Source organism: Hemitrygon akajei, chromosome 16, assembly GCF_048418815.1.
Source record: "Hemitrygon akajei chromosome 16, sHemAka1.3, whole genome shotgun sequence".
Taxonomy (NCBI): Eukaryota; Metazoa; Chordata; class Chondrichthyes; order Myliobatiformes; family Dasyatidae; genus Hemitrygon; species Hemitrygon akajei.
Genome location: NC_133139.1, coordinates 10,180,327 through 10,194,863, shown reverse-complemented (window position 1 = coordinate 10,194,863; position 14,537 = coordinate 10,180,327). Strand labels below are relative to the sequence as shown.

General features: G+C 41.8%; 1 protein-coding gene across 4 annotated transcripts in view; it reads left to right on the top strand.

Moving 5' to 3' along the window:
• The window catches only part of LOC140739745 (casein kinase I), a 148,401-nt gene that overhangs the window by 126,553 nt on the left and 7,311 nt on the right, over positions 1-14,537 (top strand). For 2 of the 4 annotated variants that reach the window (XM_073068218.1, XM_073068217.1), the window contains exons 10-11: positions 1,976-2,056; positions 8,442-8,546. In XM_073068218.1, coding sequence (XP_072924319.1) covers positions 1,976-2,056; positions 8,442-8,546 — 186 coding nt within the window. The remainder of the gene's footprint in view (positions 1-1,975; positions 2,057-8,441; positions 8,547-14,537) is intronic. The other 2 variants (XM_073068220.1, XM_073068219.1) reach the window with 1 other exon arrangement.

Genomic DNA, 14,537 nt, shown 5'->3' with positions numbered 1-14,537 from the left:
CCATTAAAGTCACTTAGATCACATTTTTTCTTCTTTCTGAAGTTTGGTCTGGTTTGATTATTTAATGATTGAACACCACACTTCGCTCCTCATTGCTAATGAGATTGTCCACATGAAGTTTAAATTGAAGAGTTTCACGTTTGTAGTTGAATAATGCAGCATCCTGTTGTCAAAATTCGCGTAGTATTGCTACTTTGACAATGTACAGAAAAGAATCATTGTACATGGAAATGCCGTCAAGGAAAGGTTGGAAGGTTGGTGCATTCAAGGAATTTAACAAATAAAAATGAACACTGTACCCTGGCCTACCACATAAAGGATGTCAAGTTTGATGTACACCACCACGCCCCCCAAAACAAAGTGAAAACGTGATGGCTGTTGTCAATCCAGATTAACAGTTGACCTATAGGTTTCCTAAGAGGCGGGAATTGCAGCCCTAATAGCATTGCCTGTCAATTTTATTTAGAGACATAGCATGGTAACAGGCCCTTTTGGTCCAATGAGCCTGCATCACCCAGTTACACCCATGTGACCGAATAACCTACTAACCTGTACGTCTTTGGACTGTGGGAGGAAACCCATGTGGTCACAGGGAGAGCATACAAACTCGTTACAGACAGCAGCAGGAATTGAAGCAAGTTCCCTAGCATTGTGAAGTAATGCACTAACCTCTGTGCTACTATGCAGCCTGGAGCTGCTTGTGTCAGTGGAAGAATCACCCAAAACAATTACTTTTTTTTCACCAGCGTGTTGGTGGCTGCAGTGAGCACTACCTGCAAAATGCACTGCAGGTCATTCCAGCAGCATGTCTCTAATTGTTCCTGATTACACCCCACCTCCATTTCATACTTTAATCAGAAATCTGTCTACCTCTTGTTGACTGAATCGTCACTAAATCTAGGCTGCTTGAGTACATGAACTGAGATTATTCAGTCCTCCTGAGGTTGTTTCAAGCTGCAATCCGTTCATGTAACTTTTCTTTGAATCTTTAGCAAGATTACTGCCTTCTTCTCAAATTCCTGCGTACCATTTCTGCATGCATTTATAAACATGCTTTACTGTAACCTGAAGTGATCTTAAACCATTATTCAACCCAGTTCAATGTATTCTCTTTCTGGATCCAGTCCTCCACCTTCCCTTTGAAGGCTTAATCCAAGATTTTTTAGACCTTCCTCATGGCCTCTAAATATTGCTGCCTGCAAGATTCTTAGGATCTACTATTCATGCTTTGGTCATGGAGTTCAGGTTAGTATTCATGGTGTGGCCTGACCAGAGTCAGGTTTAATATCACAGACATATTTTGTAAACTTCTGGTAAGATGGCAGCACATTCAGATGAAGCGGCCTCTCAGAAGCCAACCAAAGGTGTTTTCATCTTTTTTAAAATGTCCTTTTAATGATCACAAGACAAAGCTGAACATTAAGAACTTCAAGTACTGCAGGTCTACCCCCATCAGCGATCTACTCTTTGGCAGAGAAGCTGGAATTGATGATCTGACGAAGGGTCTCAGCTTGACGTTGACTGTTTATTCATTTCCATAGATGCTGCCTGACCTGCTGAGTTCCTCCAGCATTTTGTGTGTGTTACTCTGGATTTCCAGCATCTATTGTGCTATTGACTAAGTGAATGTAGCTCAGTGCAGTTGGCCTGCAGTGAGTGGGCATAAGCAGTCTAAAATGTACTTTTATTCTTTACTAGGTGTTATTGGCATTCTCTGTCTTACTTTAGTTCTATTATATTGTTCTTTCTGTGCTTCATATCTTGTTTATCTGTTAATTTATTCTTTCATCTTGCTGTTTCTAGGGTGTTTTCACCCCATGCATGATACTGATTAATACAAGCTAGCTGGATCCCCAGTCATTTAATATACTCTAATGAGAAAAAGCTGTTTCAATGCGACTCAAGGGAGCAATAAAATCATTTTGTAATGTGACTTTTTGTTTTCCCTCCCACCCCCTACCCCCATCGACTTCAGCCAACTCCAATTGGTTCAATCCACGCTGACATACCACTCTCACCACCCAACCGAGACAAAGCACCACAACTAACCAAACAGGTATGCACTTGAATGATTTAATCAGAAATGGGAATTCTGTGAAATAACTGTAATGTTGAGGAAATGTGAAAATGACCAAGTATTATGCATCTAGATAGATATCATTCAAATAGCTGCCAGCAAATTTTTGACAGCAGTTTGAAATCTGCACCCTTTGACAACCTTGCGCACTATAAAATAAAATGCATCTAAAATAATTGAATTGACTTTATTTCTTACATCCATCACAAACGTGAGGAGTAAAAATCTTTACGTTACATCTCCGTCTAATGTGCAATTTATAATGATTTGTAATAACTAGTATGTACAACAGGACAGTCAATATAATGCAATTGTATCAGCGTGAATTAATCAGTTTGATGGCCTGGTGGAAGAAGCTGTCCCGAAGCTGGTTGGTCCTACCTTTAATGCAGCGGTACCATTTCCCAGATGGTAGCAGTTGGAACAGTTTGTGGTTGGGGTGACTCTGGTCCCCAATGATCCTTCAGGCCCTTTTTACGCACCTGTCTGTGTAAATGTCCTGAATAGTGGGAAGTTCACATCTACAGATGTGCTGGTCTGTCCGCACCACTCTCTGCAGAGTTTTGCGATTGAGGGAAGTACAGTTCCCATTCCAGGCTGTGATACAGCCAGTCAGGATGCTCTCAGTCATGCCCTTGTAGAAAGTCCTTAGGATTTGGGGGCCCATACCAAACTTCTTCAACTGTCTGAGGTGAAAGAGGTGCTGTTGTGCTTTTTTTCATCACATAGCTGCTATGTACAGACTACGCGAGATCCTCAGTGATGTGTATGCTGAGGATGGAGTGCCATGGGAAGGGTGTGGATCAAGTGGCAGAGAAGTGCCGGGGCTGGGTGGGGTGGCACGGGTGCAAGCACACACAACCCTAAAACACCAGGCAAGGTCATTTGATTCCACACAACTGGTTTGTTGCTCATTACAGATGAGTCCATGGTCAGATCACCCATGATCTTATTGAATGGCGGAGCAGGCTCAACGGGCCAGATGGTCTACTCCTGCTCCTGTTTCTTATGTTCATATGTATAGGATGTCTCTCTGGTGCTTCCCACTCCCTCCCCTCTCCCTTCCTCTCTTCCCAACCATGATTCCATCCTCCCTGCTCCCCTTCCCACTCTCAGTCCACAATAGAGACCCATATCAGAATCAGGTTTATCATCACTCACCATTGACATGAAGTTTCAAACAAGGTCTACAGATGCTGGAATTCAAAGCAACTTGGACTCGGCCTGAAGCATTGACTGTTTACTCTTTTCCATAGATGCTGCCTGACCTGCTCTGAGTTCCTCGTGTGTATGACATGAATTTATTATTTTTCTCTTTAGAGCAGCAGTACAGTGCAAGAGTTTTGGACGGCCTATCTATATATATGTGCCTAAGACTTTTTGCACAGTGCTGTGTATTAATTACTCTGTTATAATTGTAGCTTAATGGTACAGAATCACAATACTTTTAAAAGCAGAAGGAAGCTATCCAGCCCACTTTGTGCAAACTTCTTTCCCCAAAGCTATTCCTTTCCTGTTCTTGTTATTGCACATCAAGGCTTCTCTAAATTGGAGTTTCCCAACCTGGGCTCCATGGACCCTCTGTTAATGGTAGAGGTACATGGCACAAAAAAAGGTTGCGAACCCTTGCTCTAAGTGGTTTGATCTTTACCACATCTTTCAGACAGAGTTCCAGATCCCTATTGTTGTTAGGGTGGAGGAAAATCATCTTCAGTTTTCCCTCTGTTTCTTTAACTTAAATCTATTACCTGTAGATATTAACAAGTCTGGTAAAGGAAGCCTGTCATAATTTTTAAAAATTTTTATAACAGTTAAGTTTTAAAGGAAACACCACCACATTTTAGCCAACCCTTTCTAGCTTGGCGAATATTCCCTTGAATCTCCCTTCTGCCTCCTTTTGTTCCATTACATGTGCAATACGATGCAAAGAGTACAATTCTCTACTGTGTTCTAGCAGTGAGCTAACCAAGGTTATCTAGATTTCTGGCAAAATACTAGTGCATTAATAGAAAACTTGTGTGCATGAAATTTTCTGTGTTAAAAGATGTAGAAATGAGACAAATTGAATCCTCACAGCTGGAGTGAGACTCTGCCATAGTGTAGTGGTAATATTAAAGCAGTGTTGCCTACACAAGGAGCAAATTAAAATATTGTTAATGCTGAAAATCAAAAATGCAAAAGTACTTGAAATACTGGGGTCTGGTGACATCTGTGGAGAAAGAAACAAATGTTTCAAGTTGAAAATCTTGTATCGGAACTGGAAAATGAGTGAGCCAACACACAAAATGCTGGAGGAAATCAGCAGGTCAGGCAGTATCTATAGAGAGGAATAAACAGTCGACATCTTGTCCCAAAATGTCAAGTACATTCCCCTCCATAGATGCTGCCTGACCTGCCGAGTTCTTGTACCTTTTTGCGTGTGTTGCTCTGAATTTCCAGCATCTGCAGAATCACTTGTGAGACAAGTTTTGTCAAGTACAGAAGCAGGAACTATGAAAGGGAAGAAAGTGGTATAAATGAATTTCTGAAAGGGTGGAAGGCAAGAGAGATTAAATATTTGTATATTATCAACAAAAGGGAGAACTCTGTTGATCATGATGGAGGGAAAACCATGATGAGGGAAAACAAAAATGTCTTGGTAATGCTGATGTTGTCAGAACAAATATAATGGAGCTGAAGAAACAGAGAATAGAGTACAGTTTGTACAAGAATCAAGGTAACAGGAGGTGCCATCCCAACGATTGTTGGAGTCAATAGTTTTATTGAATATTTGTCACTAATCTGTATCATGATGCAGGATTTGAAAAAGGGAGAGAAAGATACCGAGTTCCACCAGGTGAAAACTTTATATTCTGTGCAGGAACAGAAAATAGAATTGATGGTCATCAAAGCTATGAGGGAATCTGTATCATGATGCAGGATTTGAAAAAGGGAGAGATCATGGGAGATACCCATGATACCCATGAGATACCATGATACCCATGATACCATGATATCATGATACCCATGATACCCATGAGATACCGATGATCATGGGAGAAAAGGGAGATACCCATGATACCCATGATCATGGGAGAAAAGGGAGATACCATGATCATGAGGGAATCTGCATCATGATGCAGGATTTGAAAAAGGGAGAGAAAGATACCGAGTTCCACCAGGTGAAAACTTTATATTCTGTGCAGGAACAGAAAATAGAATTGATGGTCATCAAAGCTATGAGGGAAAAATGGTGCCACAGGGACCTGAATCAAAGCCTGTTCCTGGGAAGTTGTGTATAAAGCAGTTTTAGAACAGCTGATGAATAAACCAAGGTGGCACAGTGGTCAGGTTGTCTGTTGAAATCAAAGAGAAGGGTAATTTTATGGTAACTCTTCATTGGAGGGTTCAGATTAATGTTGGTAATTATCCCATCCTCTGAAATAGAGAAGTTGAAGTTCAGGAAGGAAAAGAAGAATTGGTTATTGCATGACCATGACATCATCTTTTTCTTTTAATACTACTCATAATGTTTGCAGGCTGCTTCATTTTGAACAGTGGTATTTGCTGCAACATTCTTTCACTCTTAGTGTATCTACATGTTTGGTTTAAATGATGAAAAGCTTGTGAAGAGAAATTATTGAACATAATGGAATATTAAAATGAGCTTTGCATTTGTCAAAGTTTTCATTGGATCACTGAATTATTACACAGGTCTGTGACATGCATCCAATAATGCTTCACTCATTCATGAGAGATTCTGTGCATAGTGTTTGAATTTGAGCATTGCTGTGATTTTAACTTAATTCAAAGTGATTTTGAAACCAAATGATAGCATCAAGACAAAAGCCTCATTTTACTTTGTTGATACTGAATTACTCTGTGTGAACTTTACTGCAGAACACATCAGGATTAGAAAATACGGTAATCTGCACCCTGAACTAAGTTTACTTCTAATTGTAGATAGAGATGAGCAAAACTAAAGGCTTGTACACAACTTCAACATTAATCTTGGTTATTATATTATAAACAATGAATATATTTAAAGATTAAAGATAAAGATTTGCTTTATTTGTCACATTCATCAAAACATACAGTGAAATGCATCAAATCAAATCAAGGATTATACTGGGAAGCCCACAAGTGTGGACATGCTTCTGTGACCAACGTAGCATGCTCACAACTTGCTAACCATAACCTGCGTGTCTTTGAAATGTGAGAGGGAACCAGAGCATCTGGGGGAAACCCACGTGGTCATGGGGAGAACATCAAACTCCATGCTTTGTGATGTCTTGGAAGGAACAATAATGGTGCAAAATAATTGGAAATGCTTCTTTCTTTTAAATATGTCAACACAAGTATCTTCTTTCCAGTCTTTTAGTCTGCAAATAGAAATTCTCTCAAGGAATTCAGCTCTGTGCTTGCTGAATGAATCCTAAGGTGGTGAGATGCCACACGAGAACTCAGAAGAAGGATTTGGCCCATCAAGTCTGCTTCACCATTTCATCATGGCTGATCCATTTCCCTCTCATCCCCAGTTTCCTCCCTTCTCTCCATATCCCTTCATGCCCTGACTAACCTCTGTCTTAATTATACCCAATGACTTGACCTCCACAGCTGCCTTGGCAACGAATTCCGCAGATTGACCACTAATTGGCTAAAGAAGTTCCCCATCATCTCCATTCTAAATGAATGTCCTCTATTCTGAGGCTGTGTCCTCTGGTCTTAGACTCCCCCTCCACACTCTTCACATCCACTCTATGGATGCCTTTCAACATTCGATAGATTTCAATGAAATCAACCATCGTTCTTCTGAATTCCAGTGAGTATAGGCCCAGAGCCATCAAATGCTCCTGTAATGATAAGCCTTTCAATCCCAGATGAGAAAGTAGTTGTACCCTACAGGGCCTCCCTACAATGCAAATGTAGGGTAGAGCTGCTTCCTCACACTGCCAGACACCCAGGTTCTGTCTGGTCTCCTGCTGTCTGTGTGGAGCTTGCATGTTTTGCCTGTGATCACATAAGTTTCCTCTGGGTGCTATGGCTCCTTGCACATCACACCACGCAGGTCAGTTGCCCCTAGTGTGTAGCTGAGTATTTAGGTGATAGACAGACTGGAATGCAGAAAGATGTTGGGGTCTAGATGAGGTGTCACAATCTCAGTTGTGGAATTAAGACACATAAGACTAAGATGGGGAGATGTCTCTCCACTCTGTTATGAACCTTGCTTACTTTCAAACCAATGCATTGGAGGTGAAATGACTAAATATATTTACATAAGAGATGGATAAAGCACTATACACAAAAGGCACCAATGGGAATGAAGTGGGTGGAAATATGATAATGTGACAGGATCAGCTGTTATTGTACTGAATGGCAGAGCACGTTTGAAGGGCTGAATGACTTACACCAGCTCCTAATTGCAAGGTTTCTAACCATCTGTTTTCCAAGAGGACTAGTGTTGTCACTGCATCATATACAGAAGATGTTCTGCAGATGCTGGAAATCCAGAACAACACACACGTCAGGCAACATCTATGGAGGGAAAGAAACAATCAATATTTTGGGCCAGCACAATGTTGTGGGCTGAAGGGCCTGTGCTGTACTGTTCTATGGACTGTCTTAACTTCTCTGAATTCATTCAAAAATGCCATGTTCAAGTTCAAACTTATTGTCATTCAAGCCTCCACAACTATACGGCTCAACAAAATAATGTTCCTAAAGGACCAACATACAGCACACAAAGTAATAGCACAATAATATTAACAGAAAAAAACGTATTCTGCAGACGTACAACTTGACATAAAGAATTGCAAATTCCTGCTGAAATGCTTCTGTTGCTGTCGACCCTAAGTGACTATTACTATCAAAGTTTATTTCTCCATTGCCCTGTAAGAATGAGTACTAATCAAATGACAGCTCGCCAGCTTGTACCCTGCATCTTCACAAACTTCACCTGTCTTGCTTCGCTGCCTGCTCTGATGGACTTATTTACTGATTTGTATATAGAATAATCACACAAACATAATTTGAAATACTTTTAAATTAAAATTGGAAACTTCAAAATCTTGAAATGGATTGCAAGTAAAAGTATGCATTTTTTTTGTAAGCAGCCATTTTTTCATCGAATGCTCTTGCACCTTTACTGTTTTGTTTCTGCTTGCTTATAGAAATTGCCTCTTCATTGACATTTGGTTTAAATGCATTCTGTGATTTTAATTTGGCTGATTTACTAATTTGCTCCGTTTGTAATTGCTGTATCTGCTTGCTTTTAGCATTACTTTTCCCTCACTTTTTCTGTTTTTTGGTTTTTTTCTTTTGTTTCTCTTCCCTTCCCCCTCCCACCCCCCACCACCGGCCCCCAACCCACCTTAAATGTTGGCAGTTGGCAGATCGCAATGGAGCATGGGAACCTCATACCCGCTGCCAGCCCAGTGCTCATCATTTGGGAACACATCTAGCATCAGACAGGCTTGCTGGTTCTGTTCAGGTACCTTGCTGCATGTGTTGCACAACCATCCCCTACAAAGCTAACGTGCCATTCCCACAAGCTAATATCTCCAGTAATTAACACCTGTGTTCTCAACCTTGTTTTTTTAACATTGTAACTGGATTTCAAGTGACGTTCATGATGCAGTTCAGTTTAGATTCAGATTTACTTATCAAGTGTATATCGAAACATGCAGTGAAATCTGTCTTTTGCGTTAACAGCCAGCCAACCCCTTCAGGATGCGTTGAGTGCAACCCGCTAATGTCGCCACACCATTTCAGTGCAAACATAGCATGCTCACCATACTCAGCAAAACAACACAGAACACAACAAACAACAAATCAACGACAGCAAAACAAGCCCACATACACAATTAATGAGAAATTTGTGTGTGGTGCTCATAGATGGTAATTACTCTAATGCTAAGTGCAACCAGAAATTGGTGCTTAACTATTACCAATTTATAGACTCTAAAATGTTCAATCTGCCAGCCTGTGGTGTAGAGTGGCTCCTGCACCGGCCTTTGAGGCGAGTGCTCCCAGATTCAAATCCAGCCGGCTCCTTTCACACTTTCCATCCATGCTGGGTTGAGCGTTGAGCTAGCAACTCAGCATGGTTTTTAAAAAAAAAACAGACAAATTCTAAAGAAAGGGCAAGGTTGCCACCCAGTGCATCACAAGGTGCGGAGAGGAACAGCAACAAAATTTTCAACATTCAAGATTTCTTAATGTTATTTTCAATACACAGGTGTAAAGGAGAGCAAAATAATTGTTATTCCAGATTCAGTGCAGCACAAAAAATGTTCAAAGTAAGTTTATTATCATTTGAATATGTCATCATTAACAACACTAAAATTCATATTCTTGCAGGCAGTCACAATAAATACAAGAACCAATAGGAAAAATATAAGACCACACCTAACAGGACGGACAAACAACCAATGTGCAAAAGACAACAAACTGTACAAATACTAAAGAAAAAAAGTGAAGACAATAAAATAAAGAATACAATAAATATAAATGCATAAGATAGCTTATGTATAGTGCCTTGTAAAAGTATTCAGCCCCCAACCCTTTGTTCTCTTAAATGAGTATTACAACCAGGGATTTTGATCAATTTAACTGAGAATTTTTATTTGTGAATCACATGCTCCTTTTTTCGCAGCAGGGCTAAAAAAAACCAGGAAACATTGTAAAGCATTCAAAAACTGAAATGACAGCTGTTCAAAGTACATATTTCACCCCCCCCCCCCAATACTTAGTTAAACCACCTCTCGCAGCTATTACAGCCGGTCATGTTTTTGGATAAATCTCTATTAGCTTTCCACAACATGATGGAGCAAGATTTGCCATTCCTCCTTGCAAGGTTGCTCAAGCTGTGCCAGGTTAGTTGGGGAATGGCAGTGGACAGCAGTCTTGATGTCTTGTCAGAGATGTTCGATAGGGTCAGGGTCACAACTGACTGGGCCACTCAAGGACATCAATTTTCTTCATTTGAAGCCACTCACGGTCACTCTGGCATTGTGGTTTGGATCGTTTCCTTGCTGAAAGGTGAAACTCCTCCCCCGTTTAATAGATGGTAGCATTGATAGATGTTGGCAGGTTTTTATCCATGATCTCTCTTTATTTAGAGCATTCACCTTCCCATCAGTCCTGATCAGATTTCCAGTCCCTACTGCTGAAAAGCATCCCCATAGCATGATGCTACTTCCACCATACTTTACAAGTAGGATGGTGTTACCTGACTGCATGGTATTAGATTTACACCACACGTACCACTTAGTGTTGAGGACAGAAAGTTCCACTTCAGTCTCATCTGACCACAAGACCTTCTACATCTTCACACTATCTTCTAAATGATGCTTTAATCCTTATAAGCAAAGATGTGTTTTTTAAATGTTTTTAAAATTGTGCTGCATTTCTCCAACCTAGCACGGAGTTTTATTAGTTTAAGATTGACCAAGAAATGTTTTAGGGTAGGTCTATTCTCATATTATGAGTAATTTATAAGTTATTTGGAGGAAGAAAAAAATCCACAAAAGAAAAGTGAAATCAATGATTTGTAAGTAGATAAACAAGGAGTTAAATTACCTTTAGGTGATATTGATTGAATCAGTCATAGGGAGGATTTTCTGCATTTATCGAAATACAGGAATTAAATTTTATCTGTGGTGTACTGTATCTAATCGATTGCAAGAATGGGGTGAGAGCACATGTGGCTGATCGATCACATGGTGAATCGATTGGGCCTCGTATGCGCAGAAGTCTCTCTCTGTCTCTCTGCCTGCCTCTTTCTTTCAAGTGCACGTTTTTGTTTCAGCCGGCCCGGTTTGTCACTCCCACACTAAGTTGCTCAGAGAATATCATTACTAACATGACTCAGTAAAAACATTTAATTATACTACTCTGTCGTTTTGGCTCTACGCACACGTAACACGTAGGAGTAAACTTGTCAGCAGTGAAGCAATGTTTTAGTACTGGCGTGGACTCTCAACCTAAGTGAGGAACTTCTGTGACCATCTGAAATTTTAATTTGGTTAACAGTCCCAAATTTGGAAAGAAAAATGACAATTAATCTTTGAAATGATGGGTGACCAAAAGAGACCAGATTCTATTAAAAGTTAATGTGCTTTACTGTCAATATCTATTCTTATATACTTGACGTCAGACCTGTCCATTATGATTGTTTTGTAGTTGCCTTCTGAAAGGGCCAAGTAAGCCCTTCAGAAGGGCAATTAGAACCATAGGACCATAGAACACTACAGCACAGTACAGGCCCTTCAGCCCTCCAGGTTGTGTCGACCCATATAATCCTTAAAAAAAAAGTACTAAACCCACACTACCCCATAACCCTCCATTTTTCTTTCATCCATGTGCCTGTCCAAGAGGCTCTTAAATACCCCTAATGTTTTAGCCTCCACCACCATCCCTGGCAAGTCATTCCAGGCACTCACAACCCCCTGTGTTTAAAAAAAAAACTTACTCCTGATGTCTCCCCTAAACTTCCCTCCCTTAATTTTGTACATATGCTCTCTGGTGTTTGCTATTGGTGCCCTGGGAAACAGGTACTGACTATCCACCCTATCTATGCCTCATAATCTTGTAGACCTCTATCAAGTCCCCTCTGATTCTTCTACGCTCCAAAGAGAGAAGTCCCAGCTCTGCTAACTTTGCTTCATATGACTTGTTCTCCAATCCAGGCAACATCCTGGTAAACCTCCTCTGCACCCTCTCCATAGCTTCCACATCCTTCCTATAATGAGGTGACCAGAATTGAACACAATGCTCTAAGTGCAGTCTCACCAGGGATTTGTAGAGTTGTGACATAACTTCTCTACCCTTGAACTCAATCCCCCTGTTAATGAAGCCTAGCATCCCATAGGCATTCTTAACTACCCTATAAACCTGTGCAGCGACCTTGAGGGATGTATGGATTTGAACCCCAAGGTCCCTTTGTTCATCCACACTCTTAATTAACTGACCATTAATCCTGTACTCAGTCTTCTGGTTTGTCCTTCCAAAATGCATCACCTCACACTTGTCCGGATTGAACTCCATCTGCCATTTTTCTGCCCAACTCTGCAGCCTGTATATATCCTCTTGTAACCTTCGACCACCTACAGCTCCATCCACAGCTTCTCCAATCTTCGTGTCATCCGCAAACTTACTCACCCATCCTTCTGCCTCTACATCCAGGTCATTTATAAAAATCACAAACAGCAGGGGTTCCAGAACAGATCCCTGCGGCACTCCACTAGCCACCGACCTCCAGACAGAATACTTTCCTTCCACAACTACCCTCTGCTTTCTTCCTTTAAGCCAATTTTTAATCCAAACAGCCAAGGTTCCACATCCCATGCCTTATGACTTTCTGGATGAGTCTCTCATGAGGGACCTTGTCAAATGCTTTGCTAAAGTCCATGTAGACCACATCCACTGCCCAACCCTCATCAATTTCTTTTGTTACCTCTTCAAAAAACTCAATCAGGCTCATGAGGCACGATCTTCCCTTCACAAAGCCATGTTGACTATCCATGAGTAGACTGTACTTCTCCAAATGCTCGTAGATCCTATCCTTAAAAATCCTTTCCAATAGTTTGCATACCACCGACATAGGACTCACCGGTCTATAGTTCTCAGGTTTCTCCCTATTACCTTTTTTAAACAAAGGAACTACATTTGCCATTCTCCAGTCCTCCGGCACTTCCCCTGTAGCCAAAGAGGATTCAAAGATCATAGCTAATGCTCCTGCGATCTCTTCTCAATTCCCACAACAACCTGGTGTGTATCATCTGGCCCTGGGGATTTATCAATCTTAATGTTTTTAAGAAGATCCAGCACTACTTTTTCCTTAATCTCCACATTGTCCAGCACACAGGCCCCCTCTACTTCGACCTCATCCTGATCAAGATCCTTTTCACTTGTGAATACTGAAGCAAAGTATTAATTTAGGACCTCCCCAACCTCCAGGCACATGTTGCCCTCTTTATCCTTTAGAGGTCCCACCTTCGTTCTCGTCATCCTCCTATTCTTCACATACACATTGAACGCCTTGGGGTTCCCCTTAATCCTACATGCCAAGGCCTTCTCATGCCCCCTTCAAGCTCTCCTAAGTCTTTTCTTTAGCTCCTTCCTGGCTACCCTATATTTCTCATAAGCCCCTCCTACTTCCTGCTTCTTATATCTAACATATGCTTCCTTTTTCCTTGCCTCAGTGGGACAAACCTATCCTGAACCCAGCTCAAGTGGTCCCTAAACTTCTCCCACATTACTTCTGTGCTTTCCCCTTTGAACATCTGTTTCCAATTTACTGTCGCTAGTTCCTGCCTCATCCCTTCAAAGTTAGCCCTTCCCCAGTTAAGCACTTTACCATTTTGTCTGATTTTATCCCTTTCCATAGCTATGCTGAAGCTGAGGGAGTTGTGGTCACTCTCACCAAAATGCTCCCTCACCAAGAGGTCTGTCACCTGACCAGGTTCATTACCCAGAACTAGATCCAGTATAGCCTCTCCTCTCGTCGGCCGGTCCACATACTGTGTCAGGAATCCTTCTTGAACACACCTGACAAATTCAGCCCCATCTATCCCCCTTGCACTCAGGAGGTGCCAGTCAATATGAGGGAAGTTGAAATCACCCATAACTATTATCCTGTATTTCCTGCACCATTCTAAAATCTGCCTACTTATCTGCTCCTCGGTGTCCCGAGGGCTATTTGGGGGCCTGTAGACTACTCCCAGCACAGTGATCGATCCCTTCCTATTTCTGACTTCCACCCAGACTGACTCCGTGGACACTCCTTCTACAGTGTCCTCCCTTTCTATAGCCGTGATACTATCCCTGACCAGCAATGCCGCTCTCCCCCCCCCCCCCTTTCTACCTCCCATCCTATTCCTTTTAAAACACCTGAACCCCGGGACCTGCATCATCCAATCCTGCCCTTCCTCCAACCAAGTTTCAGTAACGGCCACAACATCGTAGTTCCACGTACTAATCCATGCTCTAAGTTCATCCTCCTTGTTCCTAATACTCTTAGCATTGAAATAGACACATTTCAACCCCTTTAACTGGCTACAATAATGTCCTGTCCCCTGCCAGAGGCACAGCCACTGTCGCTTCCCCCAGGTAGGCTGTCCCCCCCCCCCCCCCCCCCCAACAGTACTCAAATATGAGTACTTATTGTCAAGGGGTACAGCCACAGGGGTACTCTCTAGTACCTGACTCTTCTCCTTCCCTCTCCTGACTGTGACCCATTTCTCTGTCCCCCATGGCCCGGAGTGACCACCTGTCTGTAACTCCTCTCTATCACCTCCTCACTCTCCCTGACCAGACAAAGGTCATCAAGCTGCAGTTCCAGTTCCCTAACACAGTCCCTTAGGAGTTGCATCTTGATGCACCAGGTGCAGATGTGGCCGTCCGGGATGCCGGGAGACTCCAGGACCTCCCACATCTGACACCGACTACAGAAAACCGGCCTCACACACATACTACCACC